The sequence below is a fragment of the Corythoichthys intestinalis genome, chromosome 22, assembly GCF_030265065.1.
Source record: "Corythoichthys intestinalis isolate RoL2023-P3 chromosome 22, ASM3026506v1, whole genome shotgun sequence".
NCBI classification, from domain to species: domain Eukaryota; kingdom Metazoa; phylum Chordata; class Actinopteri; order Syngnathiformes; family Syngnathidae; genus Corythoichthys; species Corythoichthys intestinalis.
The window spans coordinates 33,801,274-33,820,291 of NC_080416.1; the positions used below are offsets into that span (position 1 = coordinate 33,801,274).

Genomic DNA, 19,018 nt, shown 5'->3' on the forward strand with positions numbered 1-19,018 from the left:
ATTTGGATGTTTGTGAATCGTTCTCGAATCTTCACGGCTGAATCGCGAGTAATTTAAGAATCGGAAATTTCGCACGCCTCTAATAAATATACATATATACTGTATATATATATATATATATATATATATATATATATATATTAATAAATGGTTTTGAAGCACTTCGAATGTAATTATTATGATAGGTTTTAAACATGTTACTGTCCCACCGAATTATTTTAAAACAAGAATAAAGTGGAAAATGCTTGGCTTTATTAAATGAAATTGAGTGAGACCACTCAAATCCACTCAAGCTGCTCACTTACACACAATGAGTTGCGACAGCAACTGTTTGACAAGTTAAATGATGATTGACTCATGCAGCACTTTAAACTTCGGTTCTCTAGCAAGATCAAACCCAAACGTCTGTCAATCATCGTTAACTTTAATAGGCACCTCCAGTGCTAACAAACAAAGAGCAGGGAGTGGGAGGGAGTGAGATTAACTGTCCCGAACCGACCGCGTAATCTGTTTTGTTTTTGGTTTTTTTTTAATTGGAAAAAAAAATCTGTAACGGACTGAGGGCATGAAGTTTGAAGCGCGAAGTAGCTAGGGATCACTGTATTGTCAAATGTTTCGCCCTTCAGTATAAATTGAGTGGCAAAAAACAGTTCACAATCTAATGTCTCTCATTTTGTGTGCAATAACTTGAGGGTAAAACAAACCTTATATAAAATGGTAATAATTAAGTTAATATTTAAATTAGTATTTATTAAAAAAAAAACATTAATTAAAATATGCAATACAAATACACTAAAATTATAAATAAATAATACTCAATTTAGATATTAAGTGATATAATCATTTCAAAAGGTAAGTAAACCTTACCCAAATTATATGACTAAATTATTATTCACGCATTTAGGTAATATTTACTAGGTAGAATTGGCTAAACTTTACACATTCCAACTGAGTATAAATTATATTGAGTATATTGTATAGATCAAGGATGTAGGTTTCCATAGGGACATGAGGGACATAACAGTAACTTTTCAGGATGCTCAAATTGTCCCCACCAACTTTTACACAACCTTATTTGCATAATATAATGAGTTCAGTTTTGTTTTCAGTTTGATTGGCTGATGACAAAAGACCCCCCCCAAACCTCCCGCCACACACGCACACTCACACAGCTCAGACAGATTCAAGTCGACAACATGCCGAGTCCTCTCTCCCCTTCGAAGAGAAGGAATTTTAGTAGTTTTTTGTTGTTGTTTTTTTGGCCAACAGCAGCCACTGTAACTGATGTAAAATGACGTCAGTGTTGAAGAGGTGAGGGAACCATCACTAATTTTTCTACTGAAAGTCCGACCTGCATCAGAGTTAGTATAACTTTAAACTGTGTGAATTTACTAACCTGCAAAACTACTGCGGTCAGGCCTGCCTCCACAAGGAACAACAAAGTTAAGCTAGCTGTCCCTCATTTGATTCATTGTTTGCATTATGTGCATTACGGTAATGCAACGTGGTGGCTTCAGGTTAAGTAAAAAATATATAAATTAATTAAAAAATAAAATAAAAACTATGCAAGAATGGGTCCACTTCAGGGGGCCAAAATCAGTGAAATGAATTTCGTGACAGTACTTTGGTTCAAGTCTTGGGGTAGTCTAGTATGCCTCAGATGTAGATCGGTCCCTGGATATCTCAAATTTTTCTTAATTTACTTTTTTCTGAATAACATACAGTGCTGGTCAAAAGTATTGGCACCCTTGGAATTCTGTCAGATAATGCTTCATTTTTCCCTGAAAATGATTGCAATTACAAATGCTTTGGTATAGTAATATCTGCATTTATTTGGCTTGCAATGAAAAAATATATAGGAGAATGAAAAATAAAAAAATCATGATCATTTTACACAAAATGCCAAAAATGGGCTGGACAAAAAGTATGGGCTCACTAAGCCTTAGCACAACTTTTAGACAAAATAACTGCGAAGAACAGCGTCCGGTATCCATCAATTAGTTTCTTACAATGCTCTGCTGGAATTTTAGAGCAATCTTCTTTGGCCAACTGCTCCAGGTGTCAGAGATTTGAAGGGTGCCATTTTTTAGATCTCGCCACAGGTGTTCTATGAGATTCAGGTCTTGACTCATTGCTGGCCACTTTAGAAGTCTCCGGTGCTTTCTCCCAAACCATTTTCTAATGCTTTTTGAAGTGTGTTTTGGGTCATTGTCTTGGTGGAAGACCCATGACCTCTGAGGGAGACCCAGCTTTCTCACACTGGACCCTACATTATGCTGCAAAATTTGTTAGTCGTCCTCAGACTTCATAACGCCATGCACACGGTCAAGTAGTCCAGTGCTAGAAGCAGCAAAGCAACCCCAAACACCAGGGAACCTCTGCCATGTTTGACTGTGGGGACTGTGTTTTTTTCCTTTGAAGGCCTCATTTTTCCCCTGTAAACTCTATGGCCTTTTCCCAAAAACCAGAGAACATTCTTCAAAAATGTTTTGGCTATCTCAGGTAGGTTTTGGCAAACTCCAGCCTGGCTTTTTTATTTCAGCGGGTCAGAAGTGGGTTCTTCCTGGGTATCCTACCATAGAGTGCCTTTTCATTCAGACGCCGACAGATAGCACGGGTTGACACTGTTGTACCCTCAGACAACAGGACAGCTTGAACTTGTTTGGATGTTAGTCGAGGTTCTTTATCCACCATCCGCACAATCTTTCATTGAAATCTCTCGTCAAAACTTCTTTTCCTTCCACATCTAGGGAGGTTAGCCACAGTGTCATGGGCTATACACTTATTGATGACACTGCACACGGTAGACACAGGAACATTCAGGTCTTTAGGGATGGACTTGAGATTGCCCATACCTCAAAATTTTGCTTCTTAAGTCCTCAAGTCCTCAGACATTTCTTTGGTCTTCTTTCTTCTCTCCATGCTGATTGTGGTGCACACGAGGACACAGGACAGAGGTTGAGTCAACTTTAATCCATTTTAACTGGCTGCAAGTGTGATTTAGTTATTGCAATTTGCCACCACCTGTTATGTGCCACAGGTAACTAACAAGTGCTGTTAATTACACAAATTAGAGAATCATCACATAATTTTTCAATAATTTTGTCCGGCGTTTTTGGAGTTCTGTGTGAAATCATAAGGATCCCCCCCCCCCCCCCCCCCATTCTCTTTTGTGTTTTTTCATTCCAAGCAAAATGAATGAAGATATTACTACCAAAGCATTTGTAATTGAAATCATTTCCTGGGAGAAATTGAGCATTATCTGACAGAATTACAGGGGTGCCAGTAATTTTGTCAAGCACTGTATGTATTAGATTACTTTAGTTTGAGCTTAGAGGTGCTCCCGTGTCCAGCAGAAGTAGACCCACTCTTGGATAGCTCCCTGTTTTTTTTTTTTTTTTTTAATAAAGGGACTTTCACCTCAAAATGTTTCTTCAGTAGTTTTTGAAAACAAAGGTTTGAATGTATCTTTATATCACCTGAACCAATATACATGAAAGTTAGTATAAGTCAATATAGATTTATTTTGCATTGATCATTTATCCTATCAATTAATTACATTCATATTCCTGAGAAATGTAGCCCTGACCCCTGTTCAATAATCTGTTTGGTCTTATTAATGTCCGGTCCCCAGCAAAAACTGTACATGCAGGTTATGCTGTTACAGTATATCGTCCATACCAATGTTGAAACCAAGCCTATGCCCTTGTGATAGGTTGTTATTTTTATAGTGTATCTCTGTCAATCGCAGCCAACCTTCATTTAAGAAATGTAATATCTGGTTCCTCTGTAGTGTAACATGTGCTGTTAAAACATGTTTTCTGACATGATTTTCATTCATTCACTGCGAGATATAGATACAATGGGTTAACCTGAAGATGCAAGAAAGCAGTTAGCCCCGCCCACTTGAGAGTGTGTGTGTGTGTGTGCTTTGTCAACCTGAAAAGAATTTGTGAATGAGTCATTTGGTGAGGAACCGGCTGGCTCCGCCCCCCCAAGCGCGCAAGCGCGAGGGTGGGGGTGGGGGGGGTAGCCTCACCTGTCTGGGTGTGTCGGCGGAGGAGAAGCCAGTCCCTGCTCCTGCATTTTGCTCTCAGTTCCCAAAGAACATGACGACGACGATTGTAGCACTCCTGCTCGCCCTGTCGGGTAAGTTCTGGTTCCGGGGTCGGCTCTGTCTGCCGGAGTCCCTCTGATGGCGCTTTTACCCCAAGCAGGGGCTGTGGCACGCGACATCTTGCCGCCAGGCCCCGTGGACGCGGTGGTGGGGAAGAACGTGACCCTGCAGACGCTCCTGAAGGACCCGGAGTACGCCTTCATCATCTGGAATTTCAATAACGAGCGCGAGCAGATCCCCGTGGCTACTGTGGGGCCCCAAGGACTCAAGGTCAATGCACCCTACGAGGGCCGTGCCAGCGTGGATCCCAAGAGTGGCACTCTCAGCCTAAGCGCGCTCACCGCCGCCGACAGTGGGGACTTCAGCATCAACGTCGTCAAAGCCGACGGTGACACCGAAACCGCCGAGATTAAGCTGCGCGTACTCGGTGAGCCACGATCCCTCCTTTCCAGTCTTTTCAGAACCGGTTCAAAAAGATGTGTATTAGCTACACCAGACCAGGCCTTTCCATGGGGCGGGACTACGTTTAGGAAAAGCGGCGCTCGGGAATAATTCCAAACATTCCGGCGACTCTCGGGGCGCGGCCCCCCTTCTCCGCACCTTTTCCCTACTTTGACTCAGGGGATGACGTCATTTCCCCGGTGTCCCAATGCCGTTGGAGGGTACGTTAAAGTGCCTGTGATAATATAAAAAACCATTAATAGCATTATTATGTGAATTAGAATCATATTTTGAGACGATTCGACTATATACAACAGTTGGCAAAGCGCAGATGATGAGAAATTATTCTTTTAATCTGCTGTTTAGCCACGCCTACCATTATAGGGTTCCTGTTGTGGTTCCAGCGTCCCCAACAGGAGGATGACGTCGGCAGTGTCATGGTTCCATCTGATTTAGAATTCTTCCCAATGAGGGGGAATTATTCAGAACGAGGAAAGTGCAACGGAGAGGGTAGCAAAATGTCGTTTCAATCTCTCTAATCCAAAATTTTTACAGGATATTCATTTGATCTAAGTATTTTTCCTCAATCACTAAATAAATGGTATGGTCATGACAAATAACAGTCTTGTGCCAAATGGAATATGAAATATTAAAAATGCATTTATTCAGTACGACATGGCAAAATTATTCCATAATGATCAAAACTGTCGATTTATTGCACCTCCCGAACGATATGTAATGCCACTGAATTTAGTCCGGCTTTTGTAATTTCCCAGCCCTGGCTTCGAAGAGCGTAACAAACCAGGAGGCATGACAGCTAGCCGACATGTTAACCCGAACCGAGTGCACGCGTAGAGGACCTAGGGGGGTGTGCGATAATCCGCCGCTCGCTGGCTGAGTGGCATCCTCGGTGAACAATCAGCCACAAAATGCAAGCCACCTCCGTATTAAAACGTGTGCCATGATCCCAGTATTTGATATAATGCAAAACACGATGTTTACTCACTTCCTTGTAAGTCCAATGGTCCCACAGTTGTCAGACTTGTTTTGGCCAATCTCGGGGTGAACGGGATTTTTTTTAAACCAAAAAGGCTCACACGCCTCTCCCTGGGGCAGCTACAAATCGCTGCAGCCGTTTGCATGGCATGATGCGAAAAATAAAAGAATTAATCCGCAAAATCGGCTGAATCCGCAGTCCATCTGCATGCTATAAAGAAATGCTGTATTGTGAGATGCTGACCCGGGTGAAGTCACATTCGCATTCGTCCTTAACCCGAGACTGGAGCCCCAAGTCACTCATTTTCATGGCGCGGGATTTGAAAAATTGAACAAATATAACGATCGCTTCCACACACATCCAAGCAGTCCATTTCATTCAGGAGCATAAAATACCGTGCGAAATATGAAATAAAAATGTTTTTGCTGTCATAGGCACGTTAAAGAAAAGAAGGCTAAACGACAGCAGGCAGTTCGCGGAACGATATATGACTGAACTACCAGAATTGTGCGTTTTTGAATGTTGACGGGAGATGTTTCCGAGATGTTTAAGACCAAAACATGTCGCAACAGTTTCTGATGAAGAAAAAAACGAATTTTATTTCACTGTAAGTGGAGTTTTTCTCCTCTCATGTGCAAATTATCGATACATAGGTCAAGAAATCATTCTACTAAACAACTACCCAATGTTCCGCACTAAAAGGCGCATCGGAGTATAAGGCGCACTTTCAATGAATGGCCTATTTTGAAACTGTTTTCATTTATAGGGTGCACCGCATTATCAGGTGCAGTAGTAGTAGTAGTAATAGTGGTTGGGGCTGCGTTATACATCCACTAGATGTTGCTGTGCTAATGGGAATGTCATGCAATGATTAACCAATATTGATCCATATATAAGGCGCATCGGATTATAAGGCGCACCGTCTGCTTTAGAGAAAATTGAAGGCTTTTAGGTGCGGAAAATACTGTAATTCACAGAAAAACAAGCTATTTTCATCCCTCTGCTATGAATTGGAATGAGTTTATCACTAGTAGATGTCCAATCCATTTGATGTGGGAAGGTGGAAGCAAATAACCTTTCATTCATTCGCTGCCATCCCTCCCACTTCAAACAGATTGGACGTCTATGGCCATCAGTGGCAGGCAATGCCAGGCAAGTTCATTTTGGGGCATTTGACATCATTTCCTGTTGATTTTCGTCATTTTCTTTTCTTGATGAGCATTTACAGGTCCTTTCCTGTTGATTTTGGAGAATTTCTAGGTCAATTCCTGTTGAGTTTGGGTCACTGAGAAGTGCAGTGGGGCAAATAAGTATTTAGTCAACCACCAATTGTGCAACTTCGCCTACTTGAAAAGATTAGAGAGGCCTGTAATTGTCAACATGGGTAAACCTCAACCATGAGAGACAGAATGTGTAAAAAAAAAAAAAAAACTGAAAATCACATTGCTTGATTTTTAAATAATTTATTTGCAAATCATGGAGGAAAATAAGTATTTGGTCAATACCAAAAGTTCATCTCAATACTTTGTTATGTACCCTTTGTTGGCTATAACAAAGGCCAACCATTTTCTGTAACTCTTCACTCTTTGCTTGGTGTAAAGAAATCAACTGTGGGAGCAAGTATTAGAAAATGGAAGACATACAAGACCACTGCTAATCTCCCTCGATCTGGGGCTCCATGCAAGATCTCACCCCGTGGCATCAAAATGATAACAAGAACGGTGGGCAAAAATCCCAGAACCACATGGGCTGACCAAGTGAATGACCTGCAGAGAGCTGGGACCACAGTAACAAAGGCTACTATCATTAACACAATGCGCCGCCAGGGACTCAAATCCTGCACTGCCAGACGTGTCCCCCTGCTGAAGCCAGTACACGTCCAGGCCCGTCTGCGGTTCGCTAGAGAGCATTTGGATGATCCAGAAGAGGACTGAGAGAATGTGTTAGGGTCAGATGAAACCAAAATAGAACTTTTTGGTAGAAACATAGGTTCTTGTGTTTGGAGGAGAAAGAATACTGAATTGCATCATAACATCATACCCACTGTGAAGAATGGGGGTGGAAACATGCTTTGGGGCTGTTTTTCTGCAAAGGGACCCGGACGACTGATCTGTGTAAAGGAAAGAATGAATGGGGCCATGTATCGAGAGATTTTGAGTGAAAATCTCCTTCCATCATCATTGAAGATGAGACGTGGATGGGTCTTTCAGCATGACAATGATCCCAAACACACAGCCAGGAGAACAAAGGAGTGGCTTCGTAAGAAGCATTTCAAGGTCCTGGAGTGGCCTAGCCAGTCTCCAGATCTCAACCCCAAAGAAAATCTTTGGAGGGAGTTGAAAGTCCGTGTTGCCCAACGACAGCCCTAATACATCACTGCTCTAGAGGAGATCTGCATGGAGGAATGGGCCAAAGTACCAGCAACAGTGTGCCAAAAGCTTGTGAAGAGTTACAGAAAACGTTTGGCCTCCGTTATTACCAGCAAAGGGTACATAACAAAGTATCGAGGTGAACTTTTGGTATTGACTAAATAATTATCTTCTACCATGATTTTCAAATAAATTCTTTAAAAATCAAACAATGTGATTTTCTGGGTTTTCCACATTCTGTCTCTCATGGTTGAGGTTTACCCATGTTGACAATTACAGGCCTCTCTAATATTTTCATGTGGGAGAACTTGCACAATTAGTGGTTGACTAAATACTTATTTGCCCCACGGTAAGTGACTAAAGAATGTTAAGAAAAGAATAGGCAGTGAGTTAGAATCATCATGAAGTCACCTGTAAATGCCCTAAAATGAACAGGATGTGCCCTGTAAATGCACACAAATGATTAGCTGTGATGCACTAGTTTCAGTGCCATTGACGGCGCTTGTCGTCCAATCGAGTCAAGATCAATTGGGTGTCTAGCGCCATCAACGGCAGCCAGTGAGCCGACGTAGACTTTCTAAGGACCTGCGGGAACTCTGCATTGCGGCAGAAATCTTGCTTTAGTCTGGAACATTCAAAAAGAGCCAAATACATATGGCGAAAAACACAGACAAGACTGAAAAAGCAGTTTCTGCGCTTGCACCTTCTTTAAAAGAAACTGCTGTATTTTTAGCCAAAAGAACTGTTGTGTTTGATAGAACAATATGTCTATATGCTGCCATAGCAGATTAATGGCGCATTAAGCTCCCGAACTATTTTTAATTTGTCCGTTTTACCCTGGACAACCCAGTTTACAGATGTCGCGCAACCACTTTTGTTTCACCCCAACCATAAAAAGAAGTAATTATATTTATTATTCAAAATGTTTCATTCATTTTTAGCTTAGAATCATTAATTTATGTCTAATATTTCGTTTTAATTAAAAAAAAAAAAAAAAAAACGGCTTTAAAAAATTATTCACTCATATTTTAAACATTTAAACAAATTACGTCACAATGAAAAAAAATGGTGTCTGTAAATAAATCTACCTTATAACTATCGCTTAGTTGTATTTTTTTTTTGTTACTGTTGCATTTTCCTCGATATGTTACATGATAAATATTCGATCCAATCAAAGAAAAAAAAAGTGTTTAAAATGGTAAATATATGAAAAAGAAAATCCTGACCACTCCTTTATGTCTGCGATTTCTGCATCGCGACCTTTGTTATATTACCATGTTTCACCAATAAAATCCCCCCCAAATCCGTCGGTGGCCATTCACGGCTATGTCTTGACACTGGGTAATACGATCGAAACATGGTACTACGCGATATTATGTCGTTAAAATCATGACTGACTTCCCATTTAGAACCGGTGTCCGGCGTGGTGGTGACTGCAAACATGGTGGAAGCGCTGGAGCACAACAGCACACTGGTCCTAACCTGCAACGCCAAAGGTTCCTTCTTAAATTTCACCTGGCTCAATGGCACTGAGCCCATCGCAACGCCCGCCGGCGGTCGGCTATCAGTGGAGCAGGTCCGAGGCTGCCGCTACACCCCCCGGCCGGGCCCCGCTTCTCACATCCGCTCGCGTTTCGCCCGCAGAGCGAATCCAGCAGTCGGCTGACCATCGCGCGGGTGCTGCGCTACGATCTGTCACGACCCATCATCTGCAGCGCAGCCAACAAATTGGAGACCAAGAAGAGCGCCCCCTTCAGTGTGCCCGTCTACTGTGAGTACCACACTCTATAATGTCCAATATTTTTAGAGCTTCATTTCAGACCTCTGTGATTTGGTGTCACTTCCTGTTGATAACGGGTCACCTTCTGGGACATTTCTGGGTCATTTCCTATTGATATTTGGTCAGTTCCTGTTAATATGGGAGCATTTCCAGGTCACCTTCTTTTAACCGGGTCATTTCTTGTTTACTTTATAGCATAGCATAGTATGGTATCCGTGTTAATTTGTGAAGATATGTGCTCATATTCTGTTAATTTTGGAGCATCTGCAGTTCACACTCTGTTTATCGAGTCACTTTTTTACTTTGGAGCATTTCCGGGTCATTTCCTGTTGATTTCAGAGCATTTTCAGTAAGATCGACCGATATATCAACTAACCGATATATCGGGCCGATATATGGACTTTTTTCCAATATGGGCCGATTAACAAAAAATATCGGCTTATTAATAAACAAAAAAATTAGCCGATAAAAAAGGGATTTTTATAAGGCATCTGTGTGGACAACTGTGCCTGCCGCTGACTGACGGTAGGACCCCAGAAGGACTCTGGTGCAGGTTGAAGGCAGGCAGCTATAGGAAGCGTCAAGCTTGTGTGTTTTGTAAATATTTTAAGATTTTTTTTAATTTTTTTATCTTGCATTAGAGAATATGCAATGTTGCCTTAGCCTTTTAAGGTTTTCATTGAGTGATCCTTTCACTCTAAATGTAACTTGTAGCATTAGCGTAGCATTCAGCTTAGCATTAGCTGAACCATGGTGAACATCGAAGCAACGTCACTCATTTGTTGAATTTAAAAAGAGGTGGGTAGACTAGCCAAAACTTCCATCCATCCATCCATCCATTATCTTCCACTTGTTCCGGGGTCGGGTCGCGGGGGCAGCAGCTTTAACAGGGAAGCCCAGACTTCCCTCTCCCCAGCCACTTCAACCAGCTCCTCCGGCGGGATCCCAAGGCGTTCCCAGGCCAGCCGAGAGACATAGTCTCTCCAGCGTGTCCTGGGTCGTCCCCGGGGCCTCCCGCCGGTGGGACATGCCCGGAACACCTCTCCAGGGAGGCGTCCAGGAGGCATCCGAACCAGATGCCCGAGCCACCTCAGCTGGCTCCTCTCTACGCGGAGGAGTAGCGGCTCGACGCCGAGTCCCTCCCGGATGACCGAGCTTCTCACCCTATCTCTAAGGGAGAGCCCGGACACCCTGCGGAGGAAACTCATTTCGGCCGCTTGTATCCGGGATCTTGTTCTTTCGGTCACGACCCAAAGCTCGTGACCATAGGTGAGGGTAGGAACGTAGATCGACTGGTAAATCGAGAGCTTTGCCTTTCGGCTCAGCTCCTTCTTCACCACTACGGACCGGTGCAGAGTCCGCATTACTGCGACGCCGCACCGATTCGCCTGTCGATCTCCCGCTCCCTCCTACCGTCACTCGTGAACAAGACCCCAAGATACTTGAACTCCTCCACTTGGGGCAGGATCTCATCCCCGACCCGGAGAGGGCCCTCCACCCTTTTCCGACTGAGGACCATGGTCTCAGATTTGGAGGTGCTGATCTTCATCCCAACCGCTTCACACTCAGCTGCGAACCGCTCCAGTGAGAGTTGGAGGTCACGGCTTGATGAAGCCAACAGCACTAAATCATCTGCAAAAAGCAGAGATTCAATGCTGATGTCACCAAACCGGACCCCCTCAACGCTTCGGCTGCGCCTACAAATTCTGTCCATAAAAATTATGAACAAAATCGGTGACAAAGGGCAGCCTTGGCGGAGTCCAACCCTCACTGGGAATGAATTCGACTAACTGCCGGCAATGCGGACCAGACTCTGACACCGGTAGTACAGGGACCGAACAGCCCTTACCAAGGCCAAAACTTTTATTCCAATAAGGGTAGCATTACTTTAAAATAATAATATTCAATTAGGATTAAAAGTAGTCATCCAAAAACATAACACAACCAACTTTTCAGGATGGTCAAATTGTCCCCACCAACTTTTAAGCAACCTTGTTTTCATTATATAATGAGTTCAGGTATATAGATCAATTTTGATTGTCTTCCCATATGTGCTAAGAATAGAATAGACGCTACCATCATTAATTAAATTATTTTCATTAGTTTCACACTTACTCTGATCCCTTTTCATTGGCTAAATGTCCATTTTTTTCCTCTTCAAACGCACGTTTGATTGGCTGATGACTTCAGACAGATTCATGTCGATAATATGCCACCTCCTCCATCCCCTTCAAAGAGGAGGGATATTAGTTTTTTTTCGGGCAGCAGCAACCACTATAAGTAATATAAAAAAAACTTCAATGTTGTGGAGGTGGGGGAAACACAACTAATTCTGCTACTGAAAGTCCGACCTGCATCAGAGTTAGCATAACATTAAACTGTGTGAACATGCTCACCTGCAAAACTAATCCCATCAGGCAGTGTTGGTTTTGGCAGCCCTTTTATTTTCATCTTAGACTTAGTCTTTTGGACATAAATACTTATTTGTCTTAGTCATATTTTAGTCATTTGAAAATGTGTTTGTCTTCATGTAGTTTAAATCAACGAAAATTTCGTCTTGTTTTAGTCTACAATTACCCAAAATGTTTTCATCTATAAACTTAAAAAGTTTTAATTCATGAATAATTAAATAAATAAAAGTTTTCCAACAATTTCAAATGAACATTGACGGACGAGCACATCATTTTAGAGTGTACACTCTACTAGGACAACACCAACTTCGTGATGATAATACACAATCAGCAAGAAAACAGTACATTATTTTCAATTAATTAAACTTACCTGGATGCCACGAACTGGATGTAAAGGGTTTTTCAAGAGTTTAAGACGACACTCACCACGCCAAATGCTAATGCTACCGCGAACGCTATGCTAACGCTACAAGTCACATTTACTGTGTGATGATCACTCAGTAGCACCACCTCTGGCTTTTATAACAGCTTGCAGTCTCTGAGGCATGGACTTGATGAGTATTCTTCACTTTGGTGCCAACTCTCTTTGATTGCAGTTGCCAGATCATCCTAGCTGGTCGGCCTTGCTGTGGACCTTTTTTTTTTTCAATTTCCACCACAGGTTATCAATAGGGTTGAGATCTGGGTTATTTGCATGCCATGACATTGACTGTATGAGTCTTTTTCCAAGGGAATGCTTTAACAGTTTTAGCACTGTGCATGATGCATTCTCATCTTGGAAAATGACAAACATATTTTCAATTGAAGAGATAAGAAAGCTGTCTAAAATTTCAATGTAAACCTGTGCATTTATTGAAGATTTAACCACAGCCATCTCCCCAGTGCCTTTGCCTGACATGCAGCCCCATATCATCAAAGACTGAGGGAATTTTGATGTCTTCTTCACGCAGTCATCTTTGTAAATCTCACTGGAACAGCACCAAACAAAAGTTTCAGCATCGTCACCATGTCATTTACTAACACCACCATTTTTAAAATTCATTTCTTTTAGTGTTTCTGAATGCTAAAGAGTTGCATTTTTGAACTAATTCATTATTTTTTATTTTTTTATCTGAGTTTGTTCAACATGATAAAATGTCCGAGTGAGTGCTCGGCCGAGACTGGTGATTCCATACTTTTTTGCTAGGGGTTGTAGTATGCCTCAGCTGTAGATCAGTTCTCGGATTTCTTTTCATTATTTTCTTTTCCCAAATCACATTTACTTTAGTTTGAGTTTAGGGGTGCTCTAGTGTCCCCCCAGAAGTTGACCCATTCTTGGATAGCTCCCCGGTTTTTTTGATAAAGGGACTTGCACTTCAAAGTGCATTTTTTTAAAACAAAGGTTTGAATCGAACATTGTATCACCAGAACCAGTACACATGAACGTTAGTATAGGTCAATAGATTTATTTTTGCAATAATCATTTAGCTTATCAATTAATTAGATTTATATTGGTATGAAATGTAACCTTGATCCCTGTTCAAAAATTGGTTTTGTCTTACTAATGTCCCGTCCCGCGTAAAAAGAGTACACGCAGGTTATGCTGTTATATCATCCCTAGCAATGTTGACAGTAACAGTCAAAGTTGATCAGTACTTGAATGAGTTCCCTTAAAAGACGGTCTGACACATAAGCGGATTTTAAGGGGGAGCCAGGCCCCCCACAGTGGCCGAAAAGTGTCATTGCATGTAATTGACATTCCTATGTATATAAAAGTTGTTAAGCAATCAAGCTGCAACAAAAATGAATGAAATGAACAAAAAAATATGTTTTTAAAATGGGTCAAAATTATTTCTCGATCTGATCATGTGACCACCAACTTAGACGGTCATTTGCTTTGCATATAATATATATATATATATTTTTTTTTAAATTAGGGTAGGGCAATTTTATTTTTCAAGTGATTTTTTTCTTTGATTAATTTTTTTTTTTTTCTCGATTCAAGCAACTTTTTTGGGGATTAAATGATTTAGACACAAATTTCCTACTCATAATATGGCCCAAACAAAAAGGATTGCTTCAATCAAAGAAACCTTTTTAATGAAAAATTAAGTGTTCAAATGCAAATTTTTCCATCGCAAATATTTTTTCGCATTCAAAAGCTTTTTCCTTGATTGAAATTTTTCTTTTTTTTGATTGAAATGATTTTTTAAAAAAAAAAATATATTTTTGAAGCAACTTATTTTTAGATTTGAATAATAAAGACAAACATGTCCTAGCCAAACTGTGGCCCAAACACAAACCAACATTACTTCAATCAAAAAAGTTGCTTCGTTCAAAAAAACAAAACAAAAACGACGACGAAAAAAAATTTAAAAATCAAAGAAAAATAGCTTTCACATGCATTTTTTTTTTTTTAGTTTCTAATTTATTTTTGCATTGAAACACATTTTTTTTTTTGATTGAAGCAACTTTTTTTGATTGAATAATAAAGACACAAATCTACCTCCTTATGGCTCCACCCAGGGGATACAATTTTTGACTGGGGTAACTACATCGGCACGCCACCGGCGTACCATATTCAATGGATGACGATCTTGGCGAAAAGTATTGCCTAAGCAGCCTCATTTAGAATTCCCCTCAAGAATGATGGGAAACAAAAACATGCTCAGTGTCAACTTTTTATTATAAATATTCTTGTAAGTTAATTTTATCGCTGACATTGCGTTTCGGGGTAATCAACATGTTATGCCCCCCCCCCCGTCCCAAAAGTCAAACTCTGCCTATGGTCTGACATTTTGTAAAGGCTTTTGTTTGATTTAAAGTTAACTTGAGTTTCAACACGCGCTAGTGTAAGGAAAGACGATATCGCAAAGTGGTCGGTCACCATTGTTGACATTGTAACTGTATCGCCGCTCGGCCGCAGCATGCGTGCCTGCACATTTTGACACTCAAGCGTCACACAACCCCTGTTGTGTTGTGCACAGACGGTCCCGATGTGCCAAAACTCAAGCCGTCAGAGCCGCCGCGCTTTGTCCGGGCCGGCTCCGACTTCAACTTGACGTGCACCTCGCTATGCAACCCGCCCGCCGCCTTGGCCTGGTACCGGAACGGCACCCTGTTGGACGGCGCAGGGGCCACGCTTACACTCAAAGTGGTGCAGGGCCGCCCCATGTGGGATAAACTCAATCAGTACTCCTGCAAGGCAACCAATGCCAAGACCAAGAGAGTTGCCACCTCGCCCGTCGTCTCCTTTGCTGTCATTGGTGAGTTGTCTGCCGTCGACTGCGATTGACATCTAAATTTGTGACGTTACGCGTAGACTTCATAACATATTGACAGGGCAAGGGGGCGATTAATAGGGGGCCTATCTCCTTCAAAGCTGACTGAGTGGAAACAGACAAAGAGCATTACGTTGAAAATTTTTGTGAATACATGCTGATATCCCTTAATTCTTTATATATATATATATATATATATATATATATACATATATACATATATATATATACACGTTAAACAGTCTCGATTCTTGGTTAAAAGCAAAAAAACAGGCAGTTAGCACTTATTTTACGAAATATGTCGAATGTGCTGCTGGTCTTTAAGCCACTGTGGCCTCGCCTTATCAACACAAAGAGCTTTTTATGTTGAAAATTCTTGTGAATAAATGCGTAAATCCCTGAATTTTTTATAAATCTGGATGTAAAAAAAGTCTTGATTCTTTGTTGAAAGAGCAAAGAACCAGTCAGTTGCATTTATTTTACGTACAGTGGGGCAAATAAGTATTTAGTCAACCACCAATTGTGCAAGTTCCCCTACTTGAAAAGATTAGAGAGGCCTGTAATTGTCAACATGGGTAAACCTCAACCATGAGGGACAGAATGTGAAAAAAACCCCAGAAAATCACATTGTTTGATTTTTAAAGAATTTACTTCCAAATTAGAGTGGAAAATAAGTATTTGGTCACCTACAAACAAGCAAGATTTCTGGCTGTCAAAGAGGTCTAACTTCTTCTAACGAGGTCTAACGAGACTCCACTCGTTACCTGTATTAATAGCACCTGTTTTTGATTTTGAGTGAAAATCCTTCCATCAGCAAGGGCATTGAAGATGGCTGGGTCTTTCGGCATGACAATGATCCCAAACACACAGCCAGGGCAACAAAGGAGTGGTTTCGTAAGAAGCATTTCAAGGTCCTGGAGTGGCCTAGCCAGTCTCCAGGTCTCAACCCCATAGAAAATCTGCAGAGGGAGTTGAAAGTTCGTGTTGCCCAACGACAGCCCCAAAACATCACTGCTCTAGAGGAGGTCTGCATGGAGGAATGGGCCAAAATACCAGCAACAGTGTGTGAAAAGCTTGTCAAGAGTTACAGAAAACGTTTGGCCTCCCTTATTGCCAACAAAGGGTACATAACAAAGTATTGAGATGAACTTTTGGCATTGACGAAATACTTATTTTTCACCATGATTTGCAAATAAATTCTTTAAAAATCAAACAATGTGTTTTTCTGTTTTTTTCCCCCACATTCTGTCTCTCAGGGTTGAGGTTTACCCATGTTGACAATTACAGGCCTCTCTAATATTTTCTAATGGGAGAACTTGCACAATTAGTGGTTGACTAAATACTTATTTTCCCCACTGTAAATATGTCGAATGTGCTGCTAGCCTTTAAGCCACTGTAGCACAGCCTTATCACAATAAAAAGCTTTTTATGTTGAAAATTCTTGTGAATAAATGCTTAAATCCCTGAATTCTTTCTAGATGCACGCAAAAAGGTCTCAATTCTTGGTTAAAACAAACAAACAAACAAACAAAAAACGTGCCGTCAGCATTCATTTTACCTAAATATGCCAAAATATGATGCTAGTCTGTTAGTCAGTGTAGCGGCCGCCATATGTAAACAGAGCTGTACCGGTGAAAATTCTTGTGAATAAATGCTTAAATCCCTAAATTCTTTATAGATATGAATGTAAAACAGTCTCAATTGTTGGTTCAAACCAAAAAAACGGTCAGTTAGCATTTATTTTACGTAAAAGCTAGTTGTATTCGGTACAGCTATTGTACTTTTTACACCTAAATCCGGCATTGGCTCGCTGCATGTGTTTGAGAATAACTTCACCCGACTGAAGCGGAGTGTAGGACGGCTGGGGAATGTGTCCTGTCAATATCATTATGAAGTCTATGCGTTACAAGAGAAAAAGTCGTAATACTGCGAAATTTTACGTAACACACAACGGGGGCTACTCGGACTTCTCCCATAGTCAAAACTATGCATTTTTACTATACCAATATTTGGAAAAATGAATAAAAGTCCTGGATGTAAACTTTATTCAGGTTACAGTTCTCATTTATGTGGTACTGTAAATCCACAAATTTATTTATTAGTAGTAGACCTCTCTGACTACTCCCATACTCAAAACTATGCATTTTTACAGTATCAATATTTAGAATAATGAATTAAATGCCCTAAATGTGGACTTTGATCTGGTTCAAGTTCTCATTTTTATGGGACTGTAAATCCACAATTCTGAATAAGTTCTTGCCAAGGTTTGTGAATATTAGTAGTAGGCCTCTCTGCCTACTCCAATACTCCAAACAATGCATTTTTACTGTACAAATATATTGCAAACTTAACTTAAAAGTCTGACATGTGGACCTTGATCTGGTTACAGGTTAGAGTTCTCATTTTTATTGAATATTAGTAGTAGTCTCTGTGTTCCTGGCTGGATGGCTTCCAATACCGTCCATGAAGTGAGCCGGTCTTTCAATGACTCCCAGGCCACTCTGCCCCTCCTTTCCACCCCTGGTAACACATATGGATGCAGTATAACATATAATAACATTTGGATAATAACAATGTTTACCTTAAATCTTGTAATATCACGACTTCAATCTCCTAATATTTAATCTTTTTCTTGAGGCGTAACAACATTCACCTCAATTTTACAATGTATAACCATAGACTTCATAATGATATTGACAGACAAAGACCTTTTTTCGTTGAAAATTCTTGTGAATAAATGCTTAACTCCCTGAATTCAAAACAGTCTCGATTCTTGAAAAAAAAAAAGTGCAGTTAGCATTTATTTTACGTAAATACTGTATGTCGTAATACGATGCTAGTGTGTTAGTCAATGTGGCGACCGCCATATGTAAACAGAGCTTTTCTGGTGAAACTTCATGTGAATAAATGCTTAAATCCCTGAATTCTTCATAGATATGGACGTAAAACAGTCTCAATTCTTGGTTAAAAGCAAAAAAAAAAAAAAAACGTGCAGTTAGCATTTATTTTACGTAAATATGTCGAAGTATGACGTTAGTCTGTTAGTCAGTGTGGCGGCCGCCATATATAAACAGAGCTTTTCCGGAGCAAATTCATGTGAATATATGCTTAAATTCCTGAATTCTTTACAGATATGTTCGTAAAAACAGTCTCGATTGGTTAAAAGAGCAAAAAAATGGGCAGTTAGCATTTATTTTACGTAAATATGATGAGGAATGATGCTAGTCTGTTTGACAATGTGGCGGCAGCCTTACAACAAAAAGCTTTTTATGTTGAAAATTCTTGTGATAAAAAGAAAAATATAATAATTACCTTGAATCCTCGAACAAATCACCTCTTAGACAATCCTTCCTGTTTGTATCCGGTACAGCTTTCGTACTTTTTCAACCTAAATCCGGCGTTGGATCACTGCACGTGTCGCTGCGACCGACTGCGAATAACTGAAGCGGATTGTAGGATGGCCCCTTACTTGAAGGCGTGGCGCAGTGAAGGTCGAATTTGACTCGTCAATATAATTATTAAGTCTATGGTATAACTTAGTGCTGCAACGATTAATCAATTAACTCGAGTAATTCGAATAGAAAAAAACCTTCAATTCTTGCTGCTTCGAGGATTCCTTTAATCGAGTGACGTTGTAAAGGCT

The 19,018-nt window shown here is 40.7% G+C and overlaps 1 protein-coding gene across 2 annotated transcripts in view; it reads left to right on the forward strand.

The window, feature by feature from the left end:
* Positions 1–4,038: 4,038 nt before the first annotated feature.
* Positions 4,039–19,018, forward strand: part of LOC130910191 (carcinoembryonic antigen-related cell adhesion molecule 5-like) — a 33,900-nt gene continuing 18,920 nt past the window's right edge. Inside the window, exons 1-5 of one of the 2 annotated variants that reach the window (XM_057827220.1) lie at positions 4,039–4,149; positions 4,215–4,544; positions 9,334–9,500; positions 9,569–9,695; positions 15,082–15,360. In XM_057827220.1, coding sequence (XP_057683203.1) covers positions 4,110–4,149; positions 4,215–4,544; positions 9,334–9,500; positions 9,569–9,695; positions 15,082–15,360 — 943 coding nt within the window. In that variant the 5' untranslated portion in view covers positions 4,039–4,109. The remainder of the gene's footprint in view (positions 4,150–4,214; positions 4,545–9,333; positions 9,501–9,568; positions 9,696–15,081; positions 15,361–19,018) is intronic. The other variant, XM_057827221.1, reaches the window with a different exon arrangement.